The sequence below is a fragment of the Pelecanus crispus genome, chromosome 12 (assembly GCF_030463565.1).
Source record: "Pelecanus crispus isolate bPelCri1 chromosome 12, bPelCri1.pri, whole genome shotgun sequence".
Taxonomy (NCBI): Eukaryota; Metazoa; Chordata; class Aves; order Pelecaniformes; family Pelecanidae; genus Pelecanus; species Pelecanus crispus.
The window spans coordinates 26,378,839-26,392,483 of record NC_134654.1 but is presented as its reverse complement, the minus strand read 5'-3'; the positions used below and the strand labels follow the sequence as shown (position 1 = coordinate 26,392,483).

Genomic DNA, 13,645 nt, shown 5'->3' with positions numbered 1-13,645 from the left:
CCGCCGGCTGCGGCAGAGCCTGGGCGCAGGCACCAGCGGAGGGATGCTGGAGCCCGCACCTCGCTCCATCCCTCGGCAGAAAAGCCCCCAAGGGAGCCCAGCACCGGCCTTGACCCGCCGTGCAGCACCGCAGAGGGGTCAACGGGGTGCTGAGCACCCCCCTGCCCTGCTCAGGGGACCCATGGGGGGGGCCCTGCATCCCTCACCCCAGCCAGGCTCCCGTGGGGCTGCTCACGGGTGCCCGGTGGGTGCTGCTGCCGGTGCCCGCAGGAACGCGCGTTCACTCGCCTGGTCCTCTGTGAGAAGTTCCCCAGTGGGATGGGGAAGCGTTGCCGGAGCCGCTCGGGCTTCCTCTGCCGAGAAAGTCGTGCCGATGATCTGGAGTATAAAATGGAGGAGGGAAATGCCTGGTGGCTGCTGGGGACGGCGGCGCAGGGAGGGAAACGTGCTGCCCGCAAGAGCTGCAGGTTCACGCTGTGCCTGGGACACCGCAGGCGTGGGGGGCCGGAGGTAGCCCGCGGGGCGGGGGGCCAGCAGCGCCCGGGGCAGTAGCCCACGGCCACCTCGCGGTCCCCTCCCTGGGTGGCCACTGGGAGCCAGGGCTTGACCCTGGGTCTGTCCCCCGCTCAATGCAGGTGTGGCCGTGCTCGGGTTCGGCGAGGAGCCCCGTGCAGGACAAAAACTGCCCCTGCGCATCCACAGCCCCCGGGTGACACGGAGCAGGGCTGAAAAGACCCCCCCGTGCCTTACGGGGTGACCCCCTCCAGCCCCCCGGCAGCACTTAGGGCTTCAGCCTCCCCCCGCCCTGGGGGGTGGCGGGGACCCCGAGGGCTGCAGGGCACAGCACAGCACGGGGGGGCTGGTGGCAGCGGGGGTGTCCTCACCCGCTGTTGCATTGTGGACAGCCGGGGGGGGGGGGCTTGGCAGCCCTGAAGCAGCCATTTTGGGGAACGGGCAGGTTCCCGAGGAGTTGCTGTCACCCCAAGTGCCAGCGGCGCTCGGTGGGTTTAGGACGCGGGCAGGGTGCGATGGTGGGCTGTACCGTTGAGCGACTCCGCAGCAAACGGGTGGCACCGAGGTGTCACCGGCCACCCCGGGCCAGGCAGGAGTGTGCAGCGGGGAGGACAAGTGCTCCCGGGGAGTTCCTGCGGCTCCACCAGCCCGCGCTGGGTCCCGCGGTGGATCTCTCACGAACTGCATCCGTCCACCCCCGCGCACCGAAATACAGATGACAGCTCCCGGGTGCGGGGTGTTGCTGATGGGAACAGCTCACCCGGGTGCTGAGCGGAGAGTTTCTGGTGCTGGGCTCTAAGGGCACCGGCAGAAACGAGCCCGGTGGGGTGACCAAGGCAGAAACTTCAGCCCAACTCCTGCATTTAATCCCTCGGCAGCACAAGGACCGGCTAGTGGTGCCTTAGTGATGTTACAGCTGCTAGGCCGTGCCTCTTTCAGCAAAATTCATCTTAAACTGATGCCTGGCTCTTTCTCCCTTCTTTTCCAGATATAAAAAAAAAAAAAATGACTGTCAAAGCTGTAAAAATGCCGTGCACCGCTCCAAATGTGTATACTAAAGTGCCTGACGGAGGATGGGGTTGGACAGTTGCTTTTGCTTTCTTCTTTGTGGAAGCTCTAACGTACGGCATTATAAAATCGTTTGGCGTCTTCTTCAATGACCTGATGGAAAGCTTTGATGAAACCAACAGCAGGATATCCTGGATAATATCCATATGTGTGTTTGTGCAGACCTTCACAGGTAAGAGGAACACGTCTTCAGTGCGAGGGGCAGTCGTACTGCTGACTCAGCACACGAGGACCTGGTACTTGGGATTTCTTTGTCCCTAATGGCTCCATTATAAATAACAGCCATAAAGCCGAGAGGCTGCGTGCTCCTGAAATGCCAAGAAATGTCTGTCTCGGCCCGGCAGCCCCTTTGAGCCCCATCTTGTGTCCTCCTGCGTGGAACAGGGATGTGGTCCGTGTCGCTGATCCTGGCCCGGCCCTTTAGCTCTCATCAGCAAGGGGTGAAAACAAGAGTTTTGAAACCTAATTCGTAGTGAAAAGGATTAGAAATAACTTGGCCCTCACTGAAATCCACTGCTGTCTGTGGATGTTGCTGCAGGCTTGTCCCACGCTGCCATGTAACCATCTTAGTCTCTTCTGATGATTTTTTTTTTTTTTAGCACATCCTAAATGCCATGAGCTTTGTAGTGCTCCAGGGATGGCTCCGGCGCAATGCTCTGCTGCGTGAGGCCAACTGGCAGGGGAGGTGGCATGTCACAGGGACCTGGGGGGGGTTATAAGAAGCGCCTCCGAAGGAGATGGCAGCTGGGCAAGCTGTTGACTTGGGTGTTGACCACAGCTCTCTTCCTCTCCCACCCATCCAGCTCCTCTGTCAACGGTCCTCAGCAATCGCTTTGGCCACCGCTTCGTGGTGATGGCCGGAGGGGTGCTGATCAGCACTGGCATGGTCACTGCCCTCCTTCGCCCCGCACTGTTGTGGACATGTATGTCACAATCGGCATCGTTTCTGGTGAGTCATCCTGTTCCCTTACCCGCTAAAACGCTTTGCTCGCTCCTGCGGCTTCCCGCAAGCGCGGCTCTGGCCACGGGGGTTTTTACTCTCCACGATCCTGAGGGTGCTTGAGAAGCGCTGCTGCCCCTTCTGAGCTGAGCTCCCCGTCCTGGCAGAGGTGACGAGCTGGGCTGAAGGCTTGGCCTTCTGCCCCGTGTCACCCTGGGGACCACCCTGGGACTTGGTCCTGCAGACCGCTGCGCTGCTGCAGCTGTACTGATTGCTTCTGATTGCCTGGGATCGCTGGGGACGTGAAAGCTGTTCATGGGGTCAAATCCTCTGACCTCCTCCTCTATCTTTTTTTTTTTTTTTTTTTTTTTTTCTCCTGATACCTTTCTCCCTCTCCAATCTGGCCTGGGTGTCCTGCTCACATCCGTGGCCAGGAGCTTGCCTTGCTTAGGGGAGCAATTCCTACAGGCTCAAACTCTTTAAGCAGATGAGGTCCTCAAAGTGGACCTCGCTGGCTGTTGGGGAACAGAAGGCATTATCTAGCAGGTTTGGGAGGTTGGGTCTCTTGTTTTGGTTTTCCTTTTTTTTTTTTTTTTTTTTTCTTGTCCCCCCTCCAATCTAAAGAAAAATAACATTCTGGTTTCCCCAATGATTTTCTTCCAGGGTGACTTGCTGAGTTGGCCGAAATGATACTGTAATCTCGCCACCGGGAAAGCTGACTTAACGTGTTCTCGCATCGGTGTTTCCCCCTCCCTTACTTGTTGTTATGGCAATTTTTGGCATTTAATTCACAGGCCTTGGATACTGCCTCTCTTTCCTCCCGACTGTCACCATTTTATCACAGTATTTTGACAAAAGACGTTCGCTGGTCACAGCAGTAGCATCTACAGGGGAATGTTTTGCTGTTTTCTCCTTTGCACCAGGTACAGTGCCCGAACGCTGCGAGTTCATACGTGCATGCCTAAAGCACAACGCTGCTCCAGTCCTTTTTCCCAAGCAAATGGGAGCCAAAGGCCATCAATACCCGGGTGCTTGTGGACCCTGCCACGAGCTGCTAAAGCCCCCGGGTGGTTGCTCATGTGCCCGTGGCACTCGTGCCCTGCAGGCAGGGTTACAAGTAATGCTGGAGATTGGTCCAACGATGCCGAGCTCTCCCCAGCATCGCCTGCCAGAGCAGGACATGCCTCACTGATACGCAGCCCGCCGGGTTCCCTATATAGATCTAGCAGGCTAAAAATAAGACCGAGAAATTTCAGCTATTTAAAACGCATGCGGTGTACATAACTGCTCCTAAAGGTTAATGGGCTTGTGCTTAGCATGGGGTGCCGAACCGCTCCAGCCTTTTGGGGACCTGTCCCCAGGCAGCGTGTCCCCGTCGCTGCCTGTCCTCTGCAGTTCAGGTGGTCTTCTGCTGCGCGTGCTTGCTTTCAGGTAATACCCGTTGCAAAGCAGCTTTGATTGCAAGTGAAGGCTTGTAATTAAGCAGCGACATGCACCTTGGAGTAGAGCTAAGACACTTCCTCTAGTAGCTGGTTTCAGGGTGGGGTCAGCTGAGAAAGGAAACCCGAATGTTGAGTTTGCTGTCACTCACTAAAAATAACACCACCTTCGTCCTTGCGCATCCCTCACTCGCTGGGACCTCAAAAGTGGCTACCCGGAGCCACTAGCCAATGTTTAAATGCAACTTCTGGCTCCTGTCTGCTGCAGCTGATGGGAAGAAGGTGGGTGCCAGACCCCTGGGGTGGGAGGGACCCCTGCTCAGCCTCTGCAAGGGCTGAGGTGCTTGGGACTCGCCAGTGAGGCAGCTTCAGTCACTTCCCTAGCTGTCAATTCAAATAGCGCCTTGGTGTAACTACGGGCTCTTTTAGTTATCCTTTCTTCTTCTGCCCTCTCCCCTCAGCAATTACTGCTCTGAAGGGAGCAGATTGGCTGGAGATACAGCCTCCTCTCTGTCGGGGTGCTACAGCTAAGCATCGTCATCTGCGGATCGCTGCTGCGACCCATTGTCATCAAAGAGCAAGAAGTAGTGAAAGCGCAGCCTCCGGAAGAGCCCACGGAGACAAAGTACATGCTTGAAAACGAGCAAACACGCACCTCAATAGAGTCCATAGACTCAGGAGTAGAAATAACTACCTCACCCAGCAATGTGCCTGGAAACACCAAAGCAGAGCCGAAAAGTGAAGAACCAAAGGAACACGTACAGATACTTGTTGACAATAACAGCACCCCTCCAGAACCAAAAACCAAACTACTGGACTTTTCTGTGATGAGAGACTATAGCTTTATCTGTTATGCATTCTTTGGCCTGTTCGCTACCCTGGGCTTCTTTGCTCCCTCCCTCTACATCATTCCCCTGAGTCTCAGCCTTGGCATCAGCAAAGACCACTCTGCATACATACTGTCCGCCATGGCAATCGCAGAGGTCTTTGGAAGAATTTCAGCTGGCTGGGTTCTCAACAAAAAGCCTATCCGCAAGATCTACATCGAACTCATCTGCGTCGTTCTGCTGTCTGTAGCGTTGTTTGCCTTCCCTTTTGCCTCTGAGTTCTGGGCTTGATGACATGTAGCATATTTTTTGGGTTCATGCTCGGAACGGTAGCGGGCACGCATATTCCCCTCCTGGCAGAAGACGACGTGGTTGGCATCGCAAAGATGTCTTCTGCGGCTGGAGTCTACGTCTTCATTCAAAGCTTAGCTGGGTTGGCCGGACCACCCCTTGCAGGTAACTCTAAAACTTTGGGGTGGTGGTTTGTTTGGTGGTTTTTTTTTTTTTTGTATGTTTGACAGCCGTTGGTGTTGATCTCTGTCTAGAAAGTGTTCTGGCAGCGCTAATCCTAGTAGTATCCTAAAAGCCCTGCAACTAGTATTAGGAGGCTCTCGGAGCCAGAAGACTGCTGCAATGCAGCTCTGCAGAGTCCCACCGATGAGGCAGTCTCTACTGAGGAACCTCAGAGAGAAGGAAAATACTGCAGTGCTACCCTGATCCTGTTAGAAACCTAAAACTGGCATCACTTCAGGCTCTAGCGAACGGTAGAAACAAATCGCTTTCACTGTGCACGTGTTCCCACCATACGCTGCAGAAAGGTGAAGTTTCTATCATAATAAATACATGCCCGATGCATCTTGGGCTGAGCGTCCCTGCAGTGCCCGAAGGGTTCTGACCTGCCTGAAGACAACGCTACGTACCCCTGCACACGTTTTTACTTTTTTTAAGTTAGCATCTGTTTGCCATTGAGTTATCTTTTGATTGCAAATAAAATGATGCCGTGGTACCTGGATTAAAAATCCTATAGGAGGGATGGATGGGCAAGGGAGAGTCGGCTGTGGCTAACTGCTGTAAATGTGTTTTTTTCGTAGGTGTCTTAGTGGATACAACACAGAACTACAGCTCAGCCTTTTACTCCTGTGCTGCTGGCATGGTCCTGGGTGCTGTGTTTCTGTCCCTGGTGAGACCATGCAAGGCTGGGCTGTGCCACCGCCAGCAGCAGTGCGCAGAGGAGAGCGCGGCGGCGGTGGTCGCACCAGATCTACCAGATGACTTTATTGAAATGGATATTGGAAAAGCAGAAACTTCAGGAAAAGGTGGTGATGGCACGGCATAAAAAAAAAAAAAACCCTGTTCCATCTCCATCTAATGTACTTGGTGTAAGACTGGGGAAAACGTCGCTCTGCTCCACGTTTTAAGCATCCATTCTAAAGGGAATGTGAAATTTTAAATGTGAACAGTTGCTACCGACAACTCTCTCTCTTTTTTTTTTTTTTTTATTATTAGAAAGAACTTTTTTAACCAACAATGGAAAGCTCCATAGGAGATACGGATAGCCACACAGTAACTTCTGTCTAGCATGAAGATGTGATGCACACTCCTGCTTTCCTGATTACAAGCATAGGTAAAGGTTTGACTGATCCCAGAAAAAAAACCCAAGAACAGCAACAGCAGAAGCAGCTCAGCCTCTGACTGTCCTCACCCATCCCCTACCGCAAATTCCAGGCAGGCAAGACACCGATGATACGAACTGGAGATGAGCACTTTGTACACCACCAGTAGCCAACTGAATCTTCTTCGGGAAGAATATGGACTCGTGTTTTAGATTTGAGGAGGAGGCTAGGCTAGATAGCTGACTTAAACCATTGCTAATGTTCTTCTAATTAACTTGAACGTCACAAATGCTGGGAAATCGGAGGCTCCGTATATCTTTATGGCCAGTTATTACTGCACAGGTTTCATGAGATCATTTTTCTTCTCCTGAGTGCTATCTGTAGAACTGTTTTCTTTTGATAGCCAGATCTGATGTACTGTTTCTAATTTAACTAGTATTTATTAATTTATTCTGAGATTGTTAAAGGAGGTTAGCTTAAATAACAGGAGAGGAAAAATCATCTTTTGCATAACAAAAGCTGGTTTTACATCAATCTCTTCAATACCTATCTTGTATTGCTAGCTTGTGAAATTGTAGGGAAACTTACTCTTACAGCATAGAGCGTAGCTGTTTTTAATAGGTAGGTCTTGGGTAACCCAGTTCTTATTTAAAAAGGAAAAGAAAAAAAAAAATTAAAAACTACACATCCAGCATCTCTTTCCATCAGGCCTCAGCTGGTGTCACCAGCCCACCCCGCAGGGAGGATTTGGCCCAGTATGTCTTTATGTACCCGAAACCTTCGCTTACAGGTGCACAAGGAAATCTTTGCCGCCTCACCAAACGAATGCGGAAACCCCTACGTGCCGCAGCCCCTCGCAGCCTGCTCCCGCACCTGCCAAGCCCGTAGGCACGGGGCGGCTGGTCTGAGCCGTACCCCCTTCGCGGCTCCCCCCCGCTCCCCCAAAGTCAGCAAGAGGCTTTTTTTGGTTTTTTTTGCTGCTGACTTCAGTGAGAAGTGAACTGGAGCCTGTGCACATTGAAGGCGTGAAGGGAAATAAGAGAGAACGTACTAGCTGTTCATTTAGTCTTAATGGGAGAGATTCCTACTCACGGTGACACAAGCTTGCTTACCCCACCTATATGCATCTTAACGCCTCTAGGCAACTCAGGGGGACAAATAAACCAAGTCTGGTTTGGTTTGGAAAAGAACCGAACCAACATTTCTGTGTATTTAAGTGGAAGTGGCATCATGCATTAACTGCTACACTGACCTGTCTGTATTTTACCAGCCATAGAAACATGGGACAATCTGTAAAAAAAAAAAATACAAAAAAAAAAAACCCCACAATAAACCCAAACAAACAAAAAAAACCCCACCACAAAAAAAACCCACGCAGCTCTTTTTGGGAAGGTGCTTGACTTGTTTTTTCTGTCTTAGATGTCCAAAAAAAAAAAAGATAGATACAGGCACTCTTGCAACCAAGGGACCAGAGCAATTCATCCTCACTGCCTGAGACCTGCCGTCTTGTGTCCTTCCTCTGCCTCAGCACTTTAGCACGGCCAGCAGAACCTCGCTGCGTTGCCCCCAGGACTGGAAAACCCCTTACAGAGAACTAGAGTTTTGTGAATCAGTGAGGAAATGAACAAATAACCATGTTGCATTAAGATGTACTTTTTATTTATTGTTAATTTATGATACTTCAAGCATTTTTGGTAAATGTTCTGTAGACTATAATTGTAAGATTATTGAAGTCTTTGTGATACGAGACCTCACTACAGCACTTTGCTATTACAACTCTGCTTGGAAGTGGAATAAGGCCTCCAGGTTTTGCGTGTGTGTGGAAGCTCCCTGTTCTGCAGATTTGCGAGGTTCTACTGTAATTTAATTTTTTTTTTTTTTTTGAAACAACAGTTTCCAATACAGATCAAATAATACGTTTGTCACTGACCTCACCGTACGTTTCTGTTCCTGTCTGTGTCGCGGCACGAGCAGGGGAGCGAGTGAGTATGTGTGTGTGCGGGCGCAGAAGACCCAGAAGCAGGCTTTAACGCGTTCAAAGCAGGATTTACTGACTTGTTTGTATGTACCTAGTGGACTCTGGAAATACTCTAAAACACTGAGTTTTGCAATAAACTTTTTCTTTTTTTTCTTCTTCTTCTTTTTTTTTTTTTTTTTTTTTAAATTAAATTTTCCTCCTCTCCCTCCTCCATCCCTAGGACAAGGCTGGGGTCAGCCTTCGCCCCGCGGGGTGGTGGCAGGGTCCAAGCCACCGCGTCCCCTCCCAAAGGGCTCTTGGCAGCAGGGCTGTCACATGCCGCTTCCTCAGCCTGAAGTAGCGTGTTTACCCTGCAAATTGGGCAATCCTCCCTCCTTTTAAACGAGTTGCTTGGAAGCCGGTAGATTAGTGCTGACCTCAAGGGTACTCTTGTAAACCCTTACCCCGGGGAGGCCCGATGAGAAGGAGCCTTTTCTTCTGAGTGGTAACTGAATTGGTGGCACTTGGGAACATTATCCTCGTGTCTTCAAGAAGCGTGCAATCGTGTAATTATTTTATCATCTCCCTGAATTGCAGAATACTTTCTCCGTGCCAGGCTAGGCAGCTCATGTATCAGAAATCAAGCTACTAAATAGCAGGATGGTCGCACTAAAAGGCAATTTTCTCTCCCTCAAACCTTATTTCTTTTTACACCAGCTGAGATACACCCTTCCCCGCTTAGCCCTTAACTCCTAGCATCACCGAACCCTACAAGGAGTAACGCTGCCACGCTGCTTAATTCCAAATATCAATGCATGTGTTAGATTTGCAGATGTTGAAGGAGTCATCACGCCACTGATAATCTGTATTAAACGCAATTTGTTTTCATTCTGGTTGCAGAAGTCCTAGAACAGAGGGTATCACGCATGCGAGCGGAACAGACTTAACGCAAAATACCAAAGTCCCTGGAAGCTAATCTGTCTCCAAATTTGACTCTGGCTCAATTACAGCAGTTGAACAAACATTATTTGCAACAGCTTCCTCAAAACAATCCCCCCCCCCCCCCCCCCCCCAAAAAAAAAAAGAAAGCATTACAAAGGCTGCACGCTGTTCACATAAATAAAAGCACATAAAACTGTAACACTATCAGATGTCTCCCTGCACAGAAACAATTTTGAGTAATTTTTCCCACCTGGTTTAAATTAATTGCCCACAACCTCCTCTGTTATCCTGGTATGAAGGCATTAAGGCCAGAACAAAATAGGATAAGAATACTTATTTTTTATTCAGTAGCACTGTACATCTACTTTGTCCCAGTAAATAAGAGGACAACGCAGGGCAAAACTCACTTCTGCAAGCCTCAGTATTCCTCTCAAAAGTGGCTGCATAAACTCTTGTAGTCAATGAGGCCAGTGCCAGCCAAATGTAAATAAAGGAAATTACACAAGGTCAGCTTGCAGAAGGACAACAAGCCCTCAGACCATAGGTACCTATCCCTTCTGAAGCGGAAAGGAAGCCGTACAGTGGGTTTGTTTGTTGTTTTGAGATTTAAAAAAAAAAAAAAAAAAAAAAAGACAAAACCTGTTTTCCATTTGAAACTCAAAGGAAGGGCAACCTCTTATTCTTTTTCACTTATTTTAGATAAGCTGACATCAGGTACGTAACGGGACAAATGAAACTTTAAAAATAGCTAAACTGGTTTTGGAAAAAAGTAAAGTAGGTGCTTACAAAACAGCTTGAATGTTTTAATGCTTCCCTTCAGATGTTACTTGTTAGCATCCGAGATCATCATTTTCCAGCTGCCCGTAGTAAACATGACCTGAATTTTCACAGCCATGCAAGCCCAGCAGCAGCCTTCCTCCCTCCCTCCCTCCCTCTTTAAAGCTCATCTTAAAGGTGCTTCACAGGTCGGGTTTGGGAAAACATCCCCTGAACTTCTGGCTCGGTTTGAAGGATGAGAGAGAAAGCACTGCTGCCCAGAGGAATTATTTTATACTTGATGTCCACACCACAAGACAGGAGCCCCAGTTCCCACCAGCGCACCGCACCAGCGACGCGTGGGAAAGGCTCCCGGGCATCCCACGATGCCGTCAGCCGGAGCGGCCAGTTTGCAGCCGCGATGCGTGCGTGCCTCCCGCCGATCCAGGAGACCTCTGGGGATCCTGGCAGCAAAACAGAGAGTTTTCCCCTCCCCGGTTTCACTCACATGGACTTTTACTTGCAGGATTTGCAAATTCGTGGCTGTGCTAGCATAAAGCTCGTGCTTGCAAATTGCAGCAAGTCATCTAATAAATCAAAGGCAAACCCCCACCCTCCTTCCTACTGCAGTTGTCAAGCTCCAGTTACAACAATTTGTGGTAAAATATTACTCACCAGCACTTTGGCCCTTGTGAGCAGCTCTGCCTCTGTAAAGACAGCCCCCTAAATCACTGCTTTGTCACAGAAGCCACAAGCATAACCAAAAGACTTATTACACGCAGACATTATGAGAATAAGGCCGAGGAGACAATAGTTTCCCTCGCTTCCTTTTTGTCAAAGCTTTCATTAATGTTGTGAACGTCTTTTTCTATTTTATCCGCTGCCGGCTGCTTGCCGCAGTCAGCCTGGCAGAGGAACGGCCCAAACCAGCCCCAAGGAGCCCGAGCGGCAGCGAGACCGAATCGGGCGACGGCAAACCGGGGCGCCGAGCATCACCCCGCGCTCCCGCTCCAGCAACCTGCTCTCCCCAGCGACGCCGGTACCCACCGTCCTGCCTCTGCTCCGCTAATTCGCTTTAACCTCCACCAGCGTGCGCTTGTGCTATAGGAAAATAGCAAAATTAGGCATTTTGAGCACTTCAAGCACATCGAGGCTGTTGCATTTTGCTGTTGATGTGGCTGGTCTTTTTTTTTTTTAAACGTTGCAAAGTGAGACAAAGACCCAAAACCACCGGTGAGGAGCAAAGGCCGTTTGTGAAGGTCGCGCTGGGGTTCAAGGACTGCAGGAGGTGGGCACGGAGGGCACAGGGCAGCCGCGCACCGCTGCCCATGCACAGCAAGAGGGTGATGCTCCTGCCTCAGCCAAGCAGCCTCCTAACCCCTGCCGAGCGTGCCCCGAGCCCCAGCTCAGCAGCCGTACACGTGCGCCTCCGCGCCGGGCGCGATGGCAGCGAAGGCTTCCTGCAGAGGGTATAAACTGACTGTAAATGAATAACTCAGTAACGCAGCGAGGGATGCACGGGTCGCCTGAAGGATATGAAGGTACGTGACAAGGCCCGATTCTGACGCTGCCGCTCCGACAAACCTGCTGCTGAAGCCTTTCATCTGCTCCCAGGCACGGCACTTGACCAAAGTTACCCAAACCCTTCCCCTCGCAGGTCTGCGTCCCTGCTTTTCTCTGCCGGCGGTGACCACGCAGCGGCTGCGCGTCCCGGCCGGAGCCGGCCCTGGCAGCCGGAGCACGGCGGGGATTTGAGGACACCTCGACACGCACGGCCGCTTCTCCTCGAGATTCAGCATCCGCAGGCAGGAGCTGGCGCAGCAATTACTACACCTTGACTTTCCCACATTGCATTCTCCTAGAGCCCGTACCGGGTGTAAAAGCAGGTTCTGGTTTGCGCAGAGAGGAGGGATTCTCCCGGAGAGCCCGTACCGGGTGTAAAAGCAGGTTCTGGTTTGCGCAGAGAGGAGGGAAGAGCGGGGCAGGGTGCCCTCCGCATCCCAGCGCCAGAAGCCAGCCTCGCCGCGGGACGGGACGCATCCCTGCGGATGCAGGAGAGGATGCGCCTCCGCTGCTCCTCCGAAAGCAGCGCTGGGGGACAAGCCAGCCTTCGCTGAATATTGCGACGCGCACGCCGGGAAACTTGAAATTGGAAAACGCGCGTGGAGCAACAGCCCGGGCCCTGCTTGGAGCTGAACCCGCAGAAGATCCAGCTCCTTCCCACACAGCGCAGGGCTCCCTGCCCGCCGTGAAATCCCTCCCTTCCCCTCCTCCTGCTGCAGCCCCAGGCCTCGGGTGCGAGCTGCGAGTTCGCCCTCGCCGTCCCAAGCAGGGGCCACCGAACGGCCCGCGCGCCCGTATCTCGCTCCCATCACGCGCCCCGCGCTGCAGCACCGACGGCTTATCGGCCTCGGCCACGCGCAGCCTTGCCCCCGCGCCCCGCCGCAGGGCAGCCCCGGGCGCTATCGGGTGCCGCAGGCCTCCCGCGCCGCCGGGATGGGCTCCTGCCAACTGGTGCCGCCAAGCGAAGGACGCCAGGCGGCTCGGCGCTGCCAGGGAAAGCCGGCGCGAAGACGGGTCCCCCCCCGGCCAGGAAAGCGCGAAGCAAAAGCCTGCGCACTCACGGTGCGGAGCTGCCTGCCATGTTCTAGTCCTCCCCGCCGCGGCGTGACCGCGGGAGCCCCGCTCCTCCCCGTCCCCGTCCCCGCCGAGGGGAGGAGCGCGGGCTGGGGAGCCCGGGCGAGGCGGCCACGCCGCTGCCCCGCAGCAAAGGGTCCCCCGGAGATGCCCCGTGGGCCAGAGCGGGCACGAGATGGGGCACGTCCCACCCCCCTCTGCTCGGTACCACCGGAGGAACCTGCTCCCCGGCAAGCCCTCGCACGGCTGACACGCAGGCGTTCCCTCGCTGCTCGCAACACACGGCCCTGTTCTGCTCGAACGTCGGCCACACGTAACGCGGCGAGGGGCTTCGCCTCTGCCGTCGCTTGAAAACTCCGAACGGCACCTTCAGCGATGCTCGTGCCCACCCTCGCCTGCGCAGGAACCCCGCCGGCCTTGCAGGGCTTCCCCTCCTCCGGTAACTCAGGCAATTCCCCACGCTCTGCCAGAAGCAAAACACATTAAATAAACCGTACCTGGAAAGGGGTCTGCAGGCATGAAGGCAGTTTTTCTGTTTCTCCTCCCTTTTGCTGGCTGTTCTCCTCCTGCCTCCCCCGGTGAGGAGCCAGAGCCCTTCACAGCTGCTCCCAATACCACAATCAAGAGCGATCAGGAACGCGACGGTGGAAACCCGCTCCCCCAACAGCAGTCAGAGCAAATCCCGATGCAAACAGATCACCCAAATATTTAAACACAAAACCACCTTCAAGCTTTCATAAAATGTTTTCATTGAGATCAACCCCTGTCCTTCCCAGACCTACACTCGTACCTTCACGTCGCAAGGATTTTTTTATTCAATCTCTTTTGCACAGCTTTGAATGAGACAGGAATTTCCACCTCAGTATTTGTCTTAAAGGACTAGACACTGATGTTGCAGCCCGACCCACGTGCTGGATTTCTCCTTGGTAAAAAGCACCTTCAGCGCAGGAGAG

At 52.7% G+C, this 13,645-nt stretch overlaps 1 protein-coding gene across 1 annotated transcript; it reads left to right on the top strand.

Moving 5' to 3' along the window:
* The first annotated feature begins 1,498 nt into the window (after nucleotides 1-1,498).
* On the top strand, nucleotides 1,499-6,342 carry SLC16A6 (solute carrier family 16 member 6). Its single transcript, XM_075719875.1, is given in 7 exon segments — nucleotides 1,499-1,753; nucleotides 2,385-2,482; nucleotides 2,485-2,530; nucleotides 3,316-3,449; nucleotides 4,422-5,070; nucleotides 5,073-5,243; nucleotides 5,879-6,342. Coding segments are annotated over 7 exon segments (1,578 nt in total). The 5' UTR covers nucleotides 1,499-1,518; the 3' UTR covers nucleotides 6,124-6,342.
* Nucleotides 6,343-13,645: the final 7,303 nt, after the last annotated feature.